Consider the following 21,585-nt stretch of genomic DNA (forward strand, 5'->3'; position numbering starts at 1 on the left):
CTCGATCCCAGGACCCTAGGGTCATGACTTGAGCAGAAGACAGATGCTTAACTGACTGGGCCACCCAGGTACCTCCACCTTTTTTAATTCTTAAAATAACTGCATGGTCCCTGTTTTACAGATGAAAAAAATGGATACTTAGCTTATCTACCATTAGGCAGGTGGTAAATGACAAAGTTAGAGTTCAATAAGATCTTAGCCATTCTGCTGTGCTCCCTTCCAGGCTTCTCTAACAGTCGTACAAGTTTTCTAGTAAGAACTAGGCCTAACAACATAACCAACATATTAAAAGTAACTAATATACTGAACACATGTGATACTTCTTTATTAAGTCTTTCAGAAAGAATGTCGTTTGTAGGGGCTCTGATAAATTAATTTGTTTTGACCACATTTTAATAGGAAAGCCAAGAAGAAAAGCCTTGTAAAATATCATTTAGACACAGATTAAGCCTCAGTTATTCCTCTTGTCATTATATTGCTGGAGGCATGTTTCTGTAAAAGGCTGTGCCTGTAGGATGCTCCCTTGCTCTGGCCATCTAGCATGTCAATCTTAATTATATAATAGAGGCAGGCAGGATGCATTTGTTGATTCTGTTTCACAAGATGGAATACTGAGTAACAAGCTGGGAAAACTATATTAATCTGATTTTCAGATTGTGTCTTTTAGTTCCCTTAAAAGATAGATTGTAGATTTTTTTAAAAGAGAGATGCACGTTCTATATAAAACTCCTTTTTATATAGTGCACTGGAGAGGCGGTGTGGCAGATGGCTCATAGATTGGGTTGGTGTGAATTTGGGGTTCACTTTGTGAGCTTGAGCAAGTTTCTTAATTTTTCCAGTCCTCAACATTCTCACCTTTAGTGCTGAGATCATAATACCTGCCTTGCTAAATACACAGTAAATGTTAGCCTTCCCTTTTCCATTTCCTTCTACCTTTTTAATTCTGCACATAGTTGTTACTAAGGATGCCTTGTGTGTTAGGTCCTGTCCAGTACACTATATTCTTCTAAGAGCTCTAATCGAGGAGGCAGGAAGGCATCTAACCATCTCTTTGTGATGCAGATTAATGACAGTGTAACAGAACTATCAGCACTCCCTAAATGCTAAAGAAGCATGAAGTATGGAGCAACTACTTATTTGGGGGGTAGAATGGGTAGCAGCGTTCATTTTATTTTTTTAAAGATTTTATTTATTTGACAGAAAGGAACAGCAAGAGCAGGAACACAAGCAGGGGAAGTGGGGGAGGGAGAAGCAGGCTTCCCGAGGAGCCGGGAGCTTGATGCAGGGCTGGATCCCAGGACCCTGGGATCATGACCTGAGCTGAAGGCAGACGCTTAATGGCTGAGCCACCCAGGCACCCCAGCAGCATTCATTTTAAACATCTTTTGTGTTTAATGGTCATTTAATACTTGGCGAACATTAAACCTTTATATTTTAGGGTCAGAAGTTAACTCAACCTAAACATTAGGCTGATTTTCAGTGCATGGCAATTTGATATTTGACACTGGGTTAAGAAAATGTTCTACTGGATATAGCATTCTTTATAATGATCGCTATCAGAAGTTATTGATTTTAGGAGGCTGAGAACATCCAGAGACATGTAATATTTTCAGCTTAATCATAGCTCACAGGAACTGTAGAATTACAATACTTACAGACCCTGAGGGGACAATAAATGTCCTTTCCTTCCCCAAGCCCATGGTCTTGAGGGAAGTTGGAGAGGGAAAGGGCTCACATTGTGCTATTGCATTGTACTTTTAGCTTGTACGAAAGAATTGTGAAATCATAATTTGATAAGATATTAAGGTCATTTAGGAATGCTGTGGCATTTATCCAGTGATCCATCACTGATTCAAAATGACTCACCGCCATGAGAATGCAGCCAGTCATGCTAAATTTGACAGCAGTTCTCCGCTCAGATCTCTGCGATGTCATGTTTGGTGGCTTTGCTGAAAAGTATGAATTTTTCTCCTCTGAAAATTTCTCCTCTGAAAGCTTCGCCTCTGCTTCTGAATCTCTGCACTGATCATGGGGTGATGGAAATGCCCGAGGTTCTGTCCTCTCTGGTCTGCTTTCCCACCTTCCCAGAGCCATTGTATGTGCCCACCAATTGTGTTATAGATCATTCAGAGTCAAGCCTTCTTCCTCTGTACCCTTGGTTCCTAACTGGGTGGTGAAACCTGATCTGGTATTATTGGTTCACTCAGTAATTATTTACCAAATATTCATGGTAGGGATAGGGGCAGGATTGAGATATGGGGGTCCAAGAAATAGGCTAATAATTTGTTACCCTGGGCAGACTGACAATTTGATGCCACTTCAGGCTGTTGTCCTTTGAATATTTTTCACAACATTTTTAAGAGGAAAAGCCAAGCTCCAGGTGAGAGGGAAGGGGGTAGCCAAAGAATCCCTCAAATCTCCCTCCTGCCAGTTCCTAGATTCTCAACAGACCAGAAGAAAAATAACAGACCCCTTTTTTTTCCTTGCAAGCAGACTCTCTACAGACCCTGAGAAAAGTTCTGGTGAATACTATTTTTATTTCATCTAGTTAAGTTTCCAGAGATGTCTTCAGCACCCCATGGATACGTCTGTATGTGGAAAATGCCCTAACATCCAAGCTTTTATTTTTTTTTTAAGATTTTATTTATTTATTTGACAGAGATCACAAGCAGGCAGAGAGAGAGGGTGGGGGGAAGCAGGCTCCCTGCTGAGCAGAGAGCCCGATGTGGGGCTCGATCCCAGGACCCTGGGATCACGACCTGAGCCGAAAGCAGAGGCTTTAACCCACTGAGCCACCCAGGCGCCCACATCCAGACTTTTAATCTAGCCCTGGGAAAAGACACTGGAATAGATCCCAGACATGTAGATAAATAAGATGCTGCCTCAGTGCTCAAGGAACTTGAGGGAATAGCTTATTCTATACTCTAACACAGTGTGAGAGAACTGTTAATGTAGTAGGAACATGGATGCAGGGGCAGGAAATTCAGGCTGTGGAGGTCAAGGTGGATCACGGAGGTGATTCATGGAGGTGATGCCAGGGTGGGACAGATGGCAAAATGAAATGTCCCTCTTTTAAGTACATCTAGTATTCCTAGTTTGAACTTTTCAAACTGATGAAAAAAGGCTACTTTAATTGTATAGAAACTAAAGGCTTAAACTTATGGAATTGCTGGAGAGCAGGATGAGAAAGTGTGATACTGCAACGATTCTGGTCATATCTGACTTACAAAATGAGATCAAGTTACTAGGCAGAGATTCTTGACTTCTTGCTAAGCCTTAAAGGGGAAGATTTTATTTAACCATCACTAAGACACAGATTCATGCCAATGGAGAACCATTCTCAGATTCCAGAGTTTTAACGCAGTTCTTTGCTTAACTACAAAGGAGTTCATTTTGTCAATCTCCCCTATCTCTACTGACCAGAAGGAAATGAGAGCATCCAGACTTCTCAGTTTTCAAAGCAGAAGGCATGGGGCCTCTTGTTTTTCTATCACGGTTGATTGTGCCCTATTGTTCTTTAATCCACAGTCACTTGGAAGTAGTCCTTTGTATGTCTCATTTCACTGGAAACCCTTTTGAAGGGAGTTGTTCTTTGAGAAAGGGAATTTTGGGTGTTCTGTTTGTCATCTCCAGATCCTCCAGAATAGACTTTTTTTAAGATTGTCTTGGAATTGACTTTTTAAGTGAAAATGAACGTACCTTGGGTCCTGCCAATGGGGAGAGAAAAGGTTTTTGAGGGGGTAGTAGGTAATGCCAGTTTCATAACACTCATTACCATAGCAGCATAACAAACTAGAGAAGCCTGTGTCAGCAGCTGGGTCCATCAGCATTACCCTTGACAGTCGAATCCTGGGTTTTCCTGCCTCATGTGGACTATTGATTCTATTCTAACAAGCATCGTCCTTTAGTATTTTCACATTTCATTTTTCCAACTTGTAGTTTCGTTTGCTGCTAGGGAGAAAGAAAGCCGATAACTTATGCTAGTTTCTTTTTTTTTTTCTTTTTTAAAGATTTTATTTATTTATTTGACAGACAGAGATCACAAGTTGGCAGAGAGGCAGGCAGAGAGAGAGGAGGAAGCAGGCTCCCTGCTGAGCAGAGAGCCCCATGTGGGGCTTTATCCCAGGACAGGGATCATGACCTGAGCCGAAGGCGAGGCTTAACCTACTGAGCCACCCAGGTGCCCCTATGCTATAGTTTCTAAAATTAGTTTTGAGTAATTTGGTTTTAGTCTGAATAAAGAAACTGAACTACGTTTTGTTGTTTTTTTACTTGACAACAGTGGCTTCTCTGAGATGACAAGTTGTGGTTAGGAGGGAGCTTTCATTACAGTTATATCTTCTCAGCAAAATATTCCTCTGGTGTAGGTAAATATGAAGTAGAAAAGAAGAATGAGGGGCGCCTGGGTGGCTCAGATTGTTAAGCGTCTGCCTTCAGCTTAGGTCATGAGCTCAGGGTCCTGGGATCAAGCAGGGAGCCTGCTTCTCCCTCTCCCTTTGCTGCTCCCCCTGCTCGTTCTCTCTCTCTCTCTCTCTCTGCCAGATGAATAAATAAAATATTTTTTAAGAAGAAAAAAGAAGAATGAAACTTGTTAGTAAAACATGCCAAAAAGCATTCAACTCAACCCAGTCAGAGAAATGCAAAATAAACAATAAGCTAATTTGGGGTGGAATTAGCCAAAGTTTTTTTGTTTGTTTTTTTATTTAATGATGATTCTCATGTCTCGTAAGGGTACTACTCATATTGTTTATGGAAAAGAAAATTAGTATAACCTTCTTGAGAAATAATTTGTTGTTATATATCAGAGACCTTAAAATATTTATGCCCTCGGACCCATCACTCCCATTTTTAGAGACCTATGCAAAGGAAATCATATGAACAGACTACAGGGATGTTTACACTATTATTAGTAGTAAAAAGGGAAAATGTAGGACTTTATACAAAAATAATTTTGTGAACTATGACATATCTATGTGTGAACTATTATGCTTCCATCAAAACATGTTTAGAGGGGCACCTGGCTGGTTCATTCAGTGGAACATGCGACTCTTGGTCCTGGCCTTGTGAGTTGGGTGTGGAAATGACTTAAAAATACAATCCTTTTTAAAAAGATGCTGTTTACAGAAACTGTAACAACCTTGAGAACGCCTATGATAAAAATAAGAGGCAAAAATATTGTGCCATTGAATTTTACAATGGCTTAATTGTGTCAAATAACAGGACAGCAAGCAACAACAATAACAAAAAAAACCAAAGCAAAAACAATAAAAACTTGAAAAAGAAACTATCCCAAATACTCCCTCTCCCTCTTTTTATATAAGAAATGCAGATATTTTCAATGGTTTTTTATTATTTATACTTATAAATATTATATTTATTTATAAACTTTTAATATGTAAAATATATAAATATATTATATATATATTTAATAAATATATATATTTGTATGTTCTTTATATATTAAAAATATAAAGATATAAGCATATCTCGGGTTTAATTTATAAACTTGTAAATAATATTCATTTATATTTAATTTATAATTTATTTTGTTTAATTGTATATATTATATATATTTTATATTTATATGTTTATTTTTATATAAATAAATTATATATAATATATATTATAAAAATATAAATTTGTTTAATTTATAAGCTTATAAAAACATTTATAAGCTTATAAATTAAACCTGAGATATAATGTTTATCTCATTCTTAAATAAAAATTGAATGTTCATATTTTATGCCTTATAAAATGCTGTGGTGAAGACATTGAAAGTATAACATGTGACAGTGGTTTGTGTTTTTGCAGGAGGTCAGAAAGCTGACCTCTATAATAACACTCACTTTTTAAGATGTATGTCTCGTAAAGTTATTACATATCTTGAAAATCTTAGAATCACGTAAGTAGATAACTTGTCTTGCAGTGCTGCATTGAGTAAAATGTAATAATGTGTTTATGATTTCTCTTCAGGAATTTTTCAAATAGAAACTAATTGCAGAGTTTCCAGTTGACCAGCATTCATCGGGTAAGGTTAACATTTTGAATTGTGAACACATGGTAAAGATAATTATTGGTAGCTTGGGGCAAATACTGAATACTTAATATGTAAAAAGAGATTGTTATTCCTTACAGACCTTTTGCATAAAATCCTTTTGATATAGTTAAACCAGTTAATAAACTAGAAAATTAAGTCTGTATAAGTTTTGGTAAAATGTCCTCTTCCTGTCCTTTGTTGGTCTTGTACGTTGCAGAGTATATGTGTATAAATGTAGGTTGATGTTATTTTTTTAAACCTTAGAGATCTGAGGAATATAATGTCTACGACAGACTTAGACTCCATGATTCCACATCTGTATTTTTTTGATTTTTGCTTAAGGTAGTGCTTTTTTATGCAGGAAATTGATTTGCCATGCTTAAATAAATAAACAATGGCCACCCTTTCCCAGATTACAAGTCGCATATCTGTTGCTTTCTACAAACATCATTTATCTTTTATACTTGTGGAAGATTAATCTTAAATTAGCTCTGCGGCAGAACTTTTGACTTTGACATAATGAGCAATTAATTTGTATACTATATTAAGTAGCATGACTCTCTAGTATTGTGAATATGACAATTGTGAATTGTGAATATGACAAATGTCTTGAAAAGTGTGTTGCCCAGGTCTGACCGTATGTAATCCAGGTGAAGCAGTGGTGAGGACATTGGGTCTGTCCTCTGAGTATTGTGAACACCCTTCTTTTATAGATGAAAGTATAGATCCTTTGACTTCTTGAGTATACGCACATATCCCTGCTGATTCATTGAGTTGACTTTGAATTTTTAGAAGCTAGTGTCAAGGGTGCCTGGGTAGTGCAGTCAGTGAAGTGCCCAGCTCTTGCCTTTGGCTCAGGTTGTGATCTCAGGGTTATGAGATCGAGCCCCACATGGGCCTATGAGCCCCACATTGACCTCTGTGCTCTGTGCAGAGTCTGCTTAAGTTTCTCTCTCTCTCCATCTCCCCTCCTCTCAAAAAATATATTAAAAAAAAAAAACAGCTTATATCAGGTCAGCTGCCTCTCTACTTATGGCTCTTTGGTGGCTTTTCCATTCTTCCTGGACTATTTATTATCCAAACTGTATGTTGGCTGCAGACCCTCCCATTTAGTTCCTAACATCCCAGTTGAGAGGCCTCCCTTCTGATCTGCACCCATTCTAAGCTTCTTGCTCCTTCTACTTGGAATGAGCTTCCCCAATATCTGCATGACTGGCTCTCTTCAGATCTAAAGAGGCCTTCCCTGACTGTCCAATCTAAAGGAGCCCTATATTCTTCATGGCACTTCTGAATTTATCGTGTTTACCTATTTGGTTGTCTCTCTTTCCTTCATCCTCAGTAAGATCCCTGAAAGCAGGGATCTTTCTGTCTTGCACATCTATATTTCCTGAATTCTTCAACCTCCACCAGGCATGGAGTGGGTATCCTACAAACTAAAATCCTGACCTCTCTTTGAGAAGTGCTACTGTTCAGGGATGTCCCACCCATTCTCCTAGGGGTATTTTCTTTGTATAGAATCAAATGCAGTACTTATGAGGTTTACCCATCATGCCACCCATTTGGCCTGGTGACAGCTTGGCATGGTGGTGCTTCCAACTATGCATGCCTTCTCATGGGATTATAAATCCCATGAAAGTAGAAACAAGGTCTCATATTGCCTTAGTACACCTTTGGAGTCTTAGCCTCCCTAATTGAGTGCATTTAAATATTAACTTTAGAGAAAGGGTTAAGATGAGTGGCTTAACCATATTTTTAGTATTTCTTGAGGACACTGGTTTGTCCCAGAGCTTTTAAAAAATCTCATTTTGATTTATGGTTTAAAATTGTAAAATAAAAATATTCTGGACTACATTCATAAATTCATTAAGAAAGCCTATTTAGTAATTAGGCTAGGTAGCCATTATCAATTCTATCAATTCCCAGTTCTGTACAAATTAGGAAATTTGTTCATAATTCCAGTCCCTGGAGAAGTAACTTAAACATTTCTATGCTTTAGTTTTCTTACTTGTAGAGCTACAGTCTAATCTCCATGGTTTCTTCCTCGGTTAGCTAGCCCATATGATTCTGCTCTTGTGAAAGGTAGGTCACCTATGGGAGAAGTAGGAGAAGCAAATGATGATCTCTGCTATCAGCCAGACATTCAAAAGGAAAGCATGTAGATTCACAAGAGACTACACAAGAACTGAGTCTGGATCTACTTGATGGCTTGCTTATTGTGGGTGGTGGGAGAGGGAGTCAAGAAAACATTTTTATAAACAATGAAGATGGTGGAGAAGGGTCTGAGGTTGCCTTCTGCTTACATATTCTAAGAATCATATAACCACTGGTGGCTTATGTGCCAGTGTTAATATTATAATGTGACTGCAACTTCTTTCATTTTAAATGTATTCTAGATAATTCAGTAGCTTACTGACCACATCAAAGAACTGAGAAGACTTTTCCTAAAAAAGACAATTACCATCTACATTAAATAAACCATGTGTTCCCTAACTGTCAGAAACAAGGAAAAGTAAAGCAATTTTTTTTAAGTTCAGAACAACTCCGATTTAATTGGAATTTCTAGAGTTATTCCTGTGGTATTAATTGTTGTACTCAGTAACTGTCTTCTGGGGCTTCAGATGATTAATTTTCCTAATATTTAGAATATGATTTATGATTGTTTGGAAAGCCATTACCACTGTACAGCTTTGGATAAGAAACTGCTGAATGGTAGTTACACATCACTTCTCTCCTTTGGTTTCTCAGTGATATTGACCATGATGTCATACTCTTTCCTTGAAACTGATTTCCATTCCAGAAACACTGTGCTTCTTCTTTATCTCACTGAGCCTGCTTCTCGCTCCCCCTTTGCTCTTCCTGGTCTAAGAATCCTTCTTCATGTGATATATTATTCAGGGGAGAGATTCTGTCCTTCACTCACTCAGTTCTCTCTCTCAAAGAACAAATTCATTTCTCTGGCATTATCTACTACTTAAATGTTCTTGAGTTCCTATCGTGAATTAAAGATGGTGGTAAACACTTTGTGATTTTTCCAGCTGGAGTTCGTTTCCCTTCCCTTTAAAAATCTAGACCAGCTCAGTTACCTTTTTTGAACCCTCGAACCTGGCCGATGTGGTGCGGAGTAATTTCTAAGGCTGGACTTTAAAGAGATTTGCAGCTTCTGCTCTTGGGGGCTTGTAGCGTTCCTTTGAACTTAGCCACCTTGCCATGGGAAAGTCTAACCAGCCGTGTACGTAAGAAGTGGCAGGGCCCTTGGTCATTAGCCAAACTGAGCGGCAAGACCAGCAGACAGCCCGAATGCCAGTCCTGTGATTGGCATTTTAGACCTTCCAGCCATCCCAACATTCCAGTCAACACCATGTGAAACAGAAGATCTGTCCCATCATCCCACAGAATCATGAGAAGTGACAAATTGTTGTTTTACCCACTCAGTTTTGGGATGGTTTTTTGCATAGCAATAGAGATCTAAAGCAAAAAAAAAAATTGGTACCCAGAAGTGAGGTCCTGCCCTAATGAAACATCTGGAATTGGCTTTGAGACCAGGGCACAGTGACGGTCTGGAGGGAAGCGAGACAACTATTAATGGTGGCTGGAAGGGCAGTGAGGAAATTGCTATTGGAGGGTATAAAACGGAACCCTTGTTGCATACTGACAGAAAAATTGACAAGACTGACACCTCCAGTAACGTGGAAGATGGAAAATGAACCTAATGGATTTGTGTATCTAGCTTAGGAGATTTTCCAGCAGAAAATCAGAATATCCAACCTGGGTGGTTCAGTGGGTTAAGTGTCCCAGTCTTTATCTCAGCTCAGCAATTGATCTCAGGGTCATGAGTTCAAGCCCTGTGTTGAATTAAAAAATTTATTCAAACAAAAAAAAATATTCGAAGTGCCAATTGACTTTTTTTCACCACAACCAAAGAAAGAAGAGATTGTTTTGATTTTAAACAGACTTTGGATATAGTTCCCATCCAGAATTGTCTAGGGTTGTAGATAAAACTGTTCTTCATTCCCAGCTTTTGCACCCAGCAAAAGGTACTCAAAGTAGAGATCAGATACAGAGCACTGCTGCCAGGAAAACGTGATCTCAAGGTACAAACAAAACCCAGGGCCTCACAGTAAGACCCTGTATTATGACTTCGAAAGATGAAAGGCCATGCCTTCTGGATCTTCTCTGCTAGGTAACAGGACTTCTACATTCCTTAAGAATGCTGTCCCACAGCCTCCTCGACCTAATTAGCTGACAAGATCCTGGACTTCAAGCCTGAACTTGATGCCATAGTCAGATGAAATTTTTAGGGGCTTGGAAGAAGGTGAGTATTGCTTTGCATGTAGGAGGAAATGACTAGAAATCACAGGGAGAGCAGGGTGAGTTAACTCAGGCTGTGTATCTGTTACCACTCCTCCCACTGAGAAGTCACATTTCCTCTCCTCTGTCGTCTGGAATCAGGGCTGGCTGTGTGACTCCTTTGACTGATAGAAAGTGGTGGACGTGATACCATGTAGCTTTGAGGGCTGGGCCATTAAAGAACTGCAGTTTTCCCTTTTGTGCTTGGAAAGCACCATCTTCGAACCCCACCATGCTATGTCAGGACCCTCAAAGAGCCATGAGAAGTCGCACTGGAAGGCCAGCCAGCAGCCAGCTCCAACCACCAGCTTGATGAGTGAGGGCATTCTGGACCTTCTGGCCATTCTGTGCCAGCCGATCCCATGAAGTAAAAGAACCACCCCAGAATCATGAGAAAGAACCCTATTGTTTTTTTCAGCCATTAATATTTAGAATATGCAGAATAGTTAGCCCAAATCCTTCCCGTCTACATGTGGCTGAGCACTGGCCTCTGCCAGGGAAGGTCCTAGGACCTTAGCTACATCCTGCCTAACACCTGACTATATTACTTTCTGCTCTCTGATATGCTCCATTAATAACTGTACAAATATTTGTTGTACACCATGTGCTAGGAACTGTGGAAGATACTATATAATACCATAGACTCAAAATCTGAATCCTTTTGACTCCTGCTTCTCCATGGACCCCTTTATCTGCTGTTGCTAAGTCATGTTGGATTTTCATTTACAGTGACTCTTTCGTTCAGTGCTTTCTTTTCAAACGTGTTGCAAAATTCTCCCTCATTATTTCAGCCCACACGATTGAAATAGCCTTTCAGCTGGGCTTCGTTGTCTGATTCCTCCTCAAGTTCACCCTACAAATCTCTACAGCTCAGGGACTCCCTGTTCTCCTGCCTCACACACCTGGGTCTTGGGTCTCTGAAGGCCTCATGGAGCGGGCTGGTCGCTGTTACTGGTAATCTGTGGAGAGGGATGGCACTCTAGACATCTACTGAAACTTCCAGGCAGATTTAAAAGGCTGGCACTTTCCCCAGATATTTAATTGTCAATCTGTCTTGTGAGCTTTCTCTTCCTGCAGAGATGTGGAGAAAACAAACAAACCAAAAAGTACTGGTCTCAGCTAGACCAGTTGAATTGCTTGATCCATCATAGGAATAGGGCCTGGATTTGAGGGTTTGGGGTTTTTTTGTTGTTGTTTTTTTAAAGCACTCCAGGTTGTTCTAATGGGAAGCCAAAATTGAGAACCACTGTCTTAGATTCTCAAAAAAATGGTCTCTGCACCAACAGCATCAACATTAACTAGAAGTTTTTTAGAAGTGCTCATATTGGAGGCCTTCTTCAAACCTAATGAATCAGAAACTCTGAGGTGTGGTTTTTTTTAGATTTTGTTTATTTGTCAGAGGGAGAGAGAGCACAAGTAGGGGGAGCTGCAGGCAGAGAGAGAGGGAGAAGCAGGCTCCCCGCTGTGCAGGGAACCCGATTCCGAACTCATCCCAGGACCCTTTGATCATGACCCAAGCCGAAGTCAGGTGTTTAACCAACTGAGCCACCCAGGCACCCCTAGAACTTTGTGTTTCAGTAAGTTCTCCAATGATTTTTATGAATATTAATGTTAGAGAAATACTTCACTATATAAATCTTAGGTCCCTTCCAGGAAGTCTCAAAACTACAACTAAATGTGGGAAGAGCGTTTATTATTTGAAAGTTGCTCTATTGACAGGATCTGAAACAATTGGTAAAGGACATAAACTTGTTACCAAGTGTCTTGCTAGTGATCTCTTAAGTTCTTGAGAAATGCTGAATGATTATCACCACATCTCTGAAAAATGCCTCAAGGGGTTATTGGATTTAATCTGAAGAAAAGGAGCAGGTTAATCAAGGATACTGATGCACGATTTCCCAGAGAGAGAAGTCGGAGAGGTGAAATGAAACTTTAGTTGGATGTATGTTAGACCCAAGAAACATCTTTTGATGAGAAGTGGTACTAAACATTTTGAAGGGATATAAGGCAATTTCTAAGTCAATTTGCTATGAAAGCGTAGAGAATCCCCGTTTTGAATTGTTTGGTTATATCCCTGCCTGGGGTCAGAGACAGAGATCTTTGAAGTAGTGTCCAGTTCTATGCATAGAATGACTCTAAATACCATCTGATCATCATTTGTTTATTTTTTCACTAGTTATTTTGGAAATGCTTTCAAAGTAAAATAGGGACTAGTGGTAAGTAAAGATGCCTAACTTGAGTGTTCTTGTTTCAATCCTAGAGGCTTTGGGGTGAGATTGTCAAAGAATTCATGGGCTTTGAAAAGCTTTTATGATTTTTGAATGAGGTTTAAAAGCTAAAGGAATGGGATTAGGCCACAAAATCCTTTACTCTTAACATGGTTTCTTTGAACTGATTTAGTGCATTTGTATATTAGAAATAGAGATCTGATTTAGATTGAATCCTCATTGTTTACAAAAATACGGTCTGGAAAAAATTTCCTAGAACACAGACAGTTAAATTTTGTAGTGACCAAGGCTATGCTCTAGCCTTTGAGATAAACACTTTAATTAGAAAAATTAACATCATGTAATATATAAGAATGCTTGAGTTTTTCATACATCATGAAACCTGGATGCTATGTATTTATTTATTTATATGCAAAGTCTTAGTTCAGTGGAAAACGTTTGGTAGAAAAAGTTTAGCTGGGGAAAGTTGATTCTATAGTATATTACAGTGGACATGGTAGAAAACTGTGTATTTCCATCCTTTTTTTTTTTCAAAAGATTAAAATGGAACTCAGTTACAGTGCAATTGTTGGGGTGAGTTAATGTCTTTGTCTGTCCAGGCTGCTTTAACAAGCTAGCACAGACTGGGTGACTTAACTAGCAGACATTTATTTCTAACAGTGCCTGGAGGCTGGGAAGTTCAAGATCAAGATTTCAACACATGTATTTTAGGGGGACAAGATATTTAGTCTGTTGCAGTTGGGGAAAAGAGAGAAATATTCAGCTTTTTCTTTAGCCTTTGAAAGAACAGAGTGGCATAGTTAATTGGATTTAATGAGACAGCGTGGTCTGCTGTGGACAAGGTTTGAGATTTGAGTCTGGGGACCTAGGTTCTAACTGGAATTATTTCTTGACAGTTTTGTCACCTTGGGCAGGATGGCTCCTTTGGGCCTCCTGTATTTTCCATGTTTTAAAAATGTGAAGAAGAAGAATACTTCTTTAGCGGTTTATTTTCTGAAACCAATTAATACAAATGAAAGTGCTTTGAAAGTAGGAAAACAGGTATCAGCTTATAAATTGTACCTTTTTATTTGCTCTCTTATTACAAGGAATTCCTCGATGGAAATCTGAATTAGGTGATTAGGGGGAAAGCTTATAATTCTTAAAAAAGGTAAACAGGAAAAGTTATTTACAAATCACTTTCAGTTAGTATTAATATGGTAAACCTATAGTTCTCTTAACAGATTAGTTATAATAGTTTCTCATATTATTATTTAAAAATGTATATTTTAAAAGATTACTATAGTTGGAAGTTTGTGCCTCTCTTCTTTCATAGAAATACTGAGTTTAAAGTAGAAATGTGCTTGCAAATTTTAAAAGAAAATGTATTGTACAAGAAGTATCGGGATGGCTGGGTAGCATTCTGGAGTTACACAATAAATTCTTTCCTGGTACATTATAGATGCAAAGCAATGGAAGAAAATGTAAAATGTTTCACACCTCAAATATCTTTATCATATCTGCTGCACATAAATGCAGTTGTGTATCATGTTGGAAGCCTTCTAAAAATGAATTGTGAATGAGAAACTCATACTCTAGTGGTACTATGTAAGTATGAATTAGTACACAGCTGGATTATCATACACACTAAATGTGCCTTCCTGCCTACAAAATAATTTGATACTGGATAGTAGTTATCAAGCAGGTTTTATTGCACATGGATTGGTAAATCCAAAGTAAATTTCAGACATGCCCAGCTTTTTGATCTTTGAAAATGACAAGGTCACAAGAGAATTACTAAAAATATCTTAAATACAATTTGTGGTTGATACACTGAGCTGTATTTCAAGTACTTAATAAACCAAAAAAGGATCATATCACTAGGGCAAATATATAAATATTCCTAGCAACTTTTTAGAGGTTCATAGGCACTAACAATATAATTCCATAGCAACTTAAAAATTTTATGTTTTAGAATGGGCCCATATTTCAAACTGATTGATATATATATGCAGTTTATTTTTTTTTAAAGATTTTTTATTTATTGATTTGACAGAGAGAGATCACAAGTAGACAGAGAGGCAGGCAGTGAGAAAGAGAGAGAGAGAGGGAAGCAGGCTCCCTGCTGAGCAGAGAGCCCGATGCGGGACTCGATCCCAGGACCCTGAGATCATGACCTGAGCCGAAGGCAGCGGCTTAACCCACTGAGCCACCCAGGCGCCCTATATATGCAGTTTAAATTACTACAAATGATTATTTGAAATAGATGCTTAGGATGGTATTTATTAACCTACAAGATTAAAAAAAAAAAAGCTAATACAAAGTACAGCTACATTTAATGATATCATAATTTCAGAGAATTTCAGCCATATTTCTGAGCTATGTCTTCAAAAGTTATTAACTTGTGACAATTTCTAATGAAATCAGTAGGCTAAATTTGAAGAGCACTGAGCCTTCTTATTTGGAGAGATGTGTGGTTTCAAATTAGGATGCCAAGATTACGTGATTTGACAAGCTATCTGATAAATGCAAATAAGACCAACTGTGTATGAGGACTGAGTGAGAGAAATTAACATATGTAGGCTGCTTGGAAAAGCTAAATGTTCATCTAAGTGTTGTAAATATGGCATTTTAAAATATATTAACATCTAAGTCTCTGTAGAAACTTCTCTGTAATTTAAGGGAGTTTGGGGGCTGAGTATGATCTCATATATGGGTGGGGCCCTGTATATATAGCTTTGCCGAAATGTCCTCCAGTGTCAAAAGTAAACTGATCTGTGAAAATCCATTTGCCGTAACATGTCTTATGATGGAGTGGGTCTCTGAAGACAGTGTCTCCATTTTTGTTTGAAATACCGCAGCTATTATATCTACGCTTTCTCATAGAATGAAGACAAACACAGAGATGGTGTGTCTAAGAAATTTCAAAAGGTGTCGGCCTCCTGATTGAAGTGCAGTCAACTTATTGGACTCATCTTTTTCATCCAGTAAGTATAAATATTTAAAGTACATTATTTTGGTCAACGTTGACTTGTGTTCTTCGTTGAATAAATATCCGCTCTCTGTCAAATACCCATATCATTGTTGGGCCATTTGTGTTTACATTCTTCTGCAATTGCAGTTGTATGTCTTAACTGAATTTAACTCTCAGGACCTTTAAGAGGACAAATACAGCCGAAAACTGTGAGCTGGCAGAGCCCTTAGAGACGATCTGGTTTGTTCTCTTTATCCATTAAAAGACTACTGTGAATCTGTGAATTTTTTTCTTACCAGATATGCTATTAGATCCAAATATTTCCTTTTATTTGTCTTCCTCTGTTCCATCTTATATGGTCTGGATTTTACTTATTTTTTTAAACAGTTGATATAGCTAAGATTGAACATTACATAAATCATTGCTGTAAGGAGCACTATCTGAATACTTTTTAATATGAAAAAATGCAAAATCTGCCTCTTGTGTTTCTGAAGACAAAAATAATTTAATAATAGAACATATCCTTAATCGTTTATCTTATTAGTACTTTGACATCGAAACAGTGCCTATGAGAGAGAGTCCCCATAGTAGCATGTTCTAACTGGGTTTTTCTTCCCTTTCCCTTTTAAAGCTGCTGCTGTTGTTTTGTCCTCTTTTAAATACTCCGAGTTGGATGTGAACTTAAATTATAAATCAAGAGCTTGGGGGAAGAGGAGATCATGCATTAACTCACAGTTTGTTTCTAATGTAGCACTGGTCTATCCCTCTAATCCTAAGGGATACTTACCTAAAGTGATGCTTGCTCAGAAGAATTTCCACAGAATGGTTTAAACACAGCTCTTAAGCCATAACTGATGCTCCAGACATGGGGTAGGATGTGGAAAAGAGCTTGTTCAGACCCTTTGGAAGGTGTGAAATGTGGCTGGAAGAAATAAGTAGCATAAGAATAAGTTTTCCTAATGTTGTTTGAAGAAAACATGGCTTCTGGTTTCTATTTTATTTTAGATTTATTTATTTATTTATTTATTTAGACAGACAGATATCCATCACCAGTAGGCAGAGAGGCAGGCGGGGGCGGGGAAGGGAAGCAGGCTCCCCGCCGAGCAGAGAGCCCAATGTGGGGCTTGATCCCAGGACCCTGAGATCATGACCTGAGCCGAAGGCAGAGGCTTAGTCCACTGAGCCACCCAGGTGTCCCAGCTTCTGGTTTTTAATGACTCGGCAGAGAGTCAAGATCCAGGAGGAGACTAGAGTTGCTTCACAGTCTGCCCCAAATGCCTTTATAGATCCAGTCTGGTGACCACCAAATGGTCTCTCATCTGAAGATGAGTGCACAGCTGGGATGGCCCAAGTTTTCAAGTGAAACTAGAAGACGTTTGCATCCTCTGATCAGCCCTGCCTCCCAGGTTTTGTCCCTGAGCTAAATCCTACCTGGCTAGGACAAGCCATTAGAGTTTTGGATCCTTGCTTCAGTGGCTTTTCTTTTCTTTTACTCTTCCAGTTCCTGGACTCCTACAAGGGAAAGTCATGATTACACTAACAGAGCTGAAATGTTTAGCAGATGCCCAGTCATCCTATCACATCTTAAAACCATGGTGGGACGTCTTCTGGTATTACATCACCCTGATCATGCTGCTGGTGGCCGTGCTGGCCGGAGCTCTCCAGCTCACACAGAGCAGGGTTCTGTGCTGTCTTCCGTGTAAGGTGGAATTTGACAATCACTGTGCCGTGCCTTGGGACCTCCTGAAAGCCAGCGCCAACACGTCCTCCTCTGATCCCGGGACCCCGCTTCCACTCCCCCTCAGAATCCAGAATGACCTCCACCGACAGCAGTACTCCTACATCGATGCCGTCTGTTACGAGAAGCAGCTACACTGGTTCGCCAAGTTCTTCCCCTACCTGGTGCTCCTGCACACACTCATCTTTGCAGCCTGCAGCAACTTCTGGCTTCACTACCCCAGTACCAGTTCCAGGCTCGAGCATTTCGTGGCCATCCTCCACAAGTGCTTCGATTCTCCGTGGACCACCCGTGCCCTGTCCGAAACGGTGGCCGAGCAGTCCGTGAGGCCCCTGACCCTCTCCAAGTCCAAGGTCCTGCTTTCATCCTCAGGGTGTTCAGCCGACGTTGATTCCAGCAAGCAGTCATTGCCCTACCCACAGCCTGGCTTGGAGTCAGCTGGCATCGAAAGCCCCACTTCCAGCGTCCTGGACAAGAAGGAGGGTGAACAGGCCAAAGCCATCTTTGAAAAAGTGAAAAGGTTCCGCATGCACGTGGAGCAGAAGGACATCATTTACAGAGTGTATCTGAAGCAGATCATCGTGAAGGTCATTCTGTTTGTCCTCATCATAACCTACGTTCCGTATTTTCTAACCTACATCACACTTGAAATTGACTGTTCGGTCGATGTGCAAGCTTTCACGGGCTACAAGCGCTACCAGTGTGTCTACTCCTTGGCAGAAATATTTAAGGTCTTGGCTTCGTTTTATGTGATTTTAGTTATACTTTATGGTCTCACCTCCTCCTACAGCTTATGGTGGATGCTGAGGAGTTCTCTGAAGCAATATTCCTTCGAGGCATTGAGAGAAAAGAGCAACTACAGCGATATCCCTGATGTCAAGAATGACTTCGCCTTCATCCTCCATCTGGCCGATCAGTATGATCCCCTCTATTCCAAACGCTTCTCCATATTCCTGTCGGAGGTCAGTGAGAACAAACTGAAACAGATCAACCTCAATAATGAATGGACGGTTGAGAAACTAAAGAGTAAGCTTGTGAAAAACTCCCAGGACAAGGTAGAACTGCATCTTTTTATGCTAAATGGTCTTCCAGACAATGTGTTTGAGCTGACAGAAATCGAAGTGCTCAGCCTGGAGCTCATCCCCGAAGTCAAGCTGCCCTCCGCCATCTCACAGCTGGTCAACCTCAAGGAGCTTCATGTGTACCATTCGTCCCTCCTGGTGGACCACCCAGCGTTGGGCTTCCTGGAGGAGAACTTAAAAATCCTCCGCCTGAAATTTACCGAAATGGGGAAGATCCCACGCTGGGTATTTCACCTGAAGAATCTTAAGGAACTTTATCTGTCGGGCTGTGTTCTTCCTGAGCAGTTGAGTACCATGCAGCTGGAAGGCTTTCAAGACTTAAAAAACCTGAGGACCCTCTACTTGAAGAGCAGCCTGTCCCGGATCCCACAAGTCATTACAGACCTCCTGCCTTCACTGCAGAAGTTGTCCCTCGATAATGAGGGAAGCAAACTGGTGGTGTTGAACAACTTGAAAAAGATGGTCAATCTGAAAAGCCTGGAGCTGATCAGCTGTGACCTGGAACGCATCCCACACTCCATTTTCAGCCTGAACAACCTGCATGAGTTAGATCTAAAAGAAAATAACCTTAAAACGGTGGAAGAGATCATTAGCTTTCAGCATCTCCAGAATCTTTCCTGCCTAAAGTTGTGGCACAATAACATTGCTTATATCCCTGCCCAGATCGGGGCGCTATCTAATCTAGAGCAGCTCTCTTTGAACCACAATAATATCGAGAATCTGCCCCTGCAGCTTTTCCTATGCACCAAACTACATTATTTAGATCTAAGCTATAACCACCTGACCTTCATTCCAGAAGAAATCCAGTATCTGAGTAATTTGCAGTACTTTGCTGTGACCAACAACAATGTAAGTAAATGCACTCTTCCCTTTATTTAGCCAGTCTTTTGAGCCTCCACTGTTGCAGTGTATAATGTGGGTAAAGAAAATGGACCTTCAGTCCTACAAAGCATCCTCTGAGCCTGCTCCAACTACCACTTACCAGATGCATGCCCATGAGTAAATTACCAAAGCACTGAGCATCAGTTTTTGACCTAACTTACAAGTTGTCATGGAGATTTTATGAGAAAAATACATATAAGCACTGGGCATCGTTCCTGGCACATAGTAATTGCTCAACAAATGTTCCCTTTCCCCATTTTTTACAGGAAACATCACAGTTGAAGTATTTTAAACTAATTAGTTATAACAGAGCTTACTTTTCATTTTGGAAAGATCTTAAGTAGTTAGAAAGCTTCATAAAAGTTTTTAGCTTTCCAGATCTGTCATAGGAAAAGAACGTTTTGTTAAAAATACTGGGATCATGAATTATTCATAAATCTTTTTTGTGATGCAGTAAAAAAAGGCTTGAAATCTACATGCATGTCTAGAAAGACAATTCAAAATGAAAGGCCTGGTTCTATAATGCAACAGTAGGGCTTCTTAGAAGCTTTTTCCAGCCTCCATATTTTAAAAATGAACCATAATTTGCAACAGTAAAGCCAAGTTAAGGAAAACTTGACTTCACTGAAACAAGAAAAAAAAAATAAATGAGTAGTTTCCTAGGTTAAAATGTGAAGCAGGAGGGAAAAGGAAAAAAAAAAAAACCATGCTAGCCAAAAGGGCAAGAGAGTGATGGTAATGTCCATATGAGAAGAAGGAAAAAAATCTTTCCAAAATCAGGTCTGCCATAAAATGAAATTTGATCTTCCTGTTGTAGAAAATGAGAGCTGTTTTCTTCTACCCCATCCACCAAAATGGAATATCTCCTAGACTTTTTATAATTCATATTTCATGCTAAATGTGACTATGAGCATGGTATTGGCTAATAAACATATTAATCCCCAGACATTATTTTCAAAAACCATAGGTTGTTGGGAAAACACCAGAAAGTTGGGGGATGATAACAAAATTCCTGCTGATTTTCAGAGCCCTAAGACTTGACTCATATGTTAAAAGGCTAGAATCCATTCTAAGATAAATGAGAAATCTTCAGATCTTAAAGGATTATCAGGCTGTAAGACTCCTTCAGGGTTGATCTAGATTAGCAGTGTTCATCAGAATTACCTGAAGGATTTGTTAAAACACCAATTGCTGGACACCACCAGAGTTTCTGATTAAGTAGGTCTGCTGTAGGAGCCAAGAGTTGACAGTTCTCACAAAATTCCAGGTCAAGCTGATTCTGCTGGTGTGGTGACCATACTTTGAAAACTATAGGTCTAGAGATTTATTATTAGCATTGTTTAATCATGTAGTTCATCAGTGTTAATATTTTGGTTATACTTGTCCCATTGTTAAATCAATAATAAAAGATACAACTAATTATTTTGAAAGGTATCAGTTCCACCAAGTTGTTGTGTGGTTATATCACCACATGAATTTTTGAAAACTGCAGCTGATTAAATTGTCAGCGGCCCATGAGTTATTTAAATGTGTAAGCAGGTCAATGTGTTTTTCTGGTTTAAAATATAATAAGACCTTAAATCCATTGGTACTTTTGACACCAAGTCTATTGATATTGAAACTAGGTGTATCAGACACATTTTATCTGGAATAAGGAAAGATACTTGGCACATGTGGAAAGTCCTGTGCTGGACGCCTGGGTGGCTCAGTTGTTAGGTGTCTGCCTTCAGCTCAGGTCATGATCTTGAGGTCTTGGAATTGATTCTCTCATTGGGCTCCCTGCTCTGCAGGGATTCTACCTCTCTCTCCCTCCGTTCCTCCCGCCCTGCCCCCGCTCATGCGCGCGCGCGCGCTCTCTCTCTCTCTCTCTCTCTCTCAAATAAATAAATAATCTTTTCAAAAAAAATAAAGAAAGAAGGAAAGAAAACTCCTATGCTGAAGGCAGTTATGGCCAAAATAGAATATCCTAGGCTTAGTTGTCTCAGAAGTCTAATAACCAGCAGTTGCTGAGCATCCCAGAGCCATAACGATGACCATGATACCTTTGAATGGGTGAGGAACACTCTCATCACAACTATGAAGAGACTTGTTTAATCAGGATATGGAGAAAGTAGAACTCATGCAGAAGTTACCAGCCAGAGAGATGAAAAGTTCTCCAATGGAACAGTTAACCTAAATGTAGGAAGTAGGGGAGGGAAGGGAAAAAGAATAGTCCATGGTAATGGTCTCTAAATATTTGGAAGACTTAAATAGAAATCTTCTTGCAAGTAACCATGAGTGTTAGAACCAGGACAATTGTTGGTAAGATTTCTCATATT

General features: G+C 39.5%; 1 protein-coding gene across 2 annotated transcripts in view; it reads left to right on the forward strand.

Moving 5' to 3' along the window:
• The window catches only part of LRRC8B (leucine rich repeat containing 8 VRAC subunit B), a 64,442-nt gene that overhangs the window by 34,738 nt on the left and 8,119 nt on the right, over positions 1-21,585 (forward strand). The window contains exons 2-4 of one of the 2 annotated variants that reach the window (XM_032867071.1): positions 5,974-6,028; positions 15,478-15,578; positions 17,067-19,234. In XM_032867071.1, coding sequence (XP_032722962.1) covers positions 17,093-19,234 — 2,142 coding nt within the window. In that variant the 5' untranslated portion in view covers positions 5,974-6,028; positions 15,478-15,578; positions 17,067-17,092. Of the gene's footprint in view, positions 1-5,973; positions 6,029-14,092; positions 14,200-15,477; positions 15,579-17,066; positions 19,235-21,585 lie in introns of those variants that run through there. The other variant, XM_032867072.1, reaches the window with a different exon arrangement.

Source organism: Lontra canadensis, unplaced genomic scaffold (assembly GCF_010015895.1).
Source record: "Lontra canadensis isolate GAN:19392208 unplaced genomic scaffold, GSC_riverotter_1.0 scaffold33, whole genome shotgun sequence".
In the NCBI taxonomy this organism is placed as follows: domain Eukaryota; kingdom Metazoa; phylum Chordata; class Mammalia; order Carnivora; family Mustelidae; genus Lontra; species Lontra canadensis.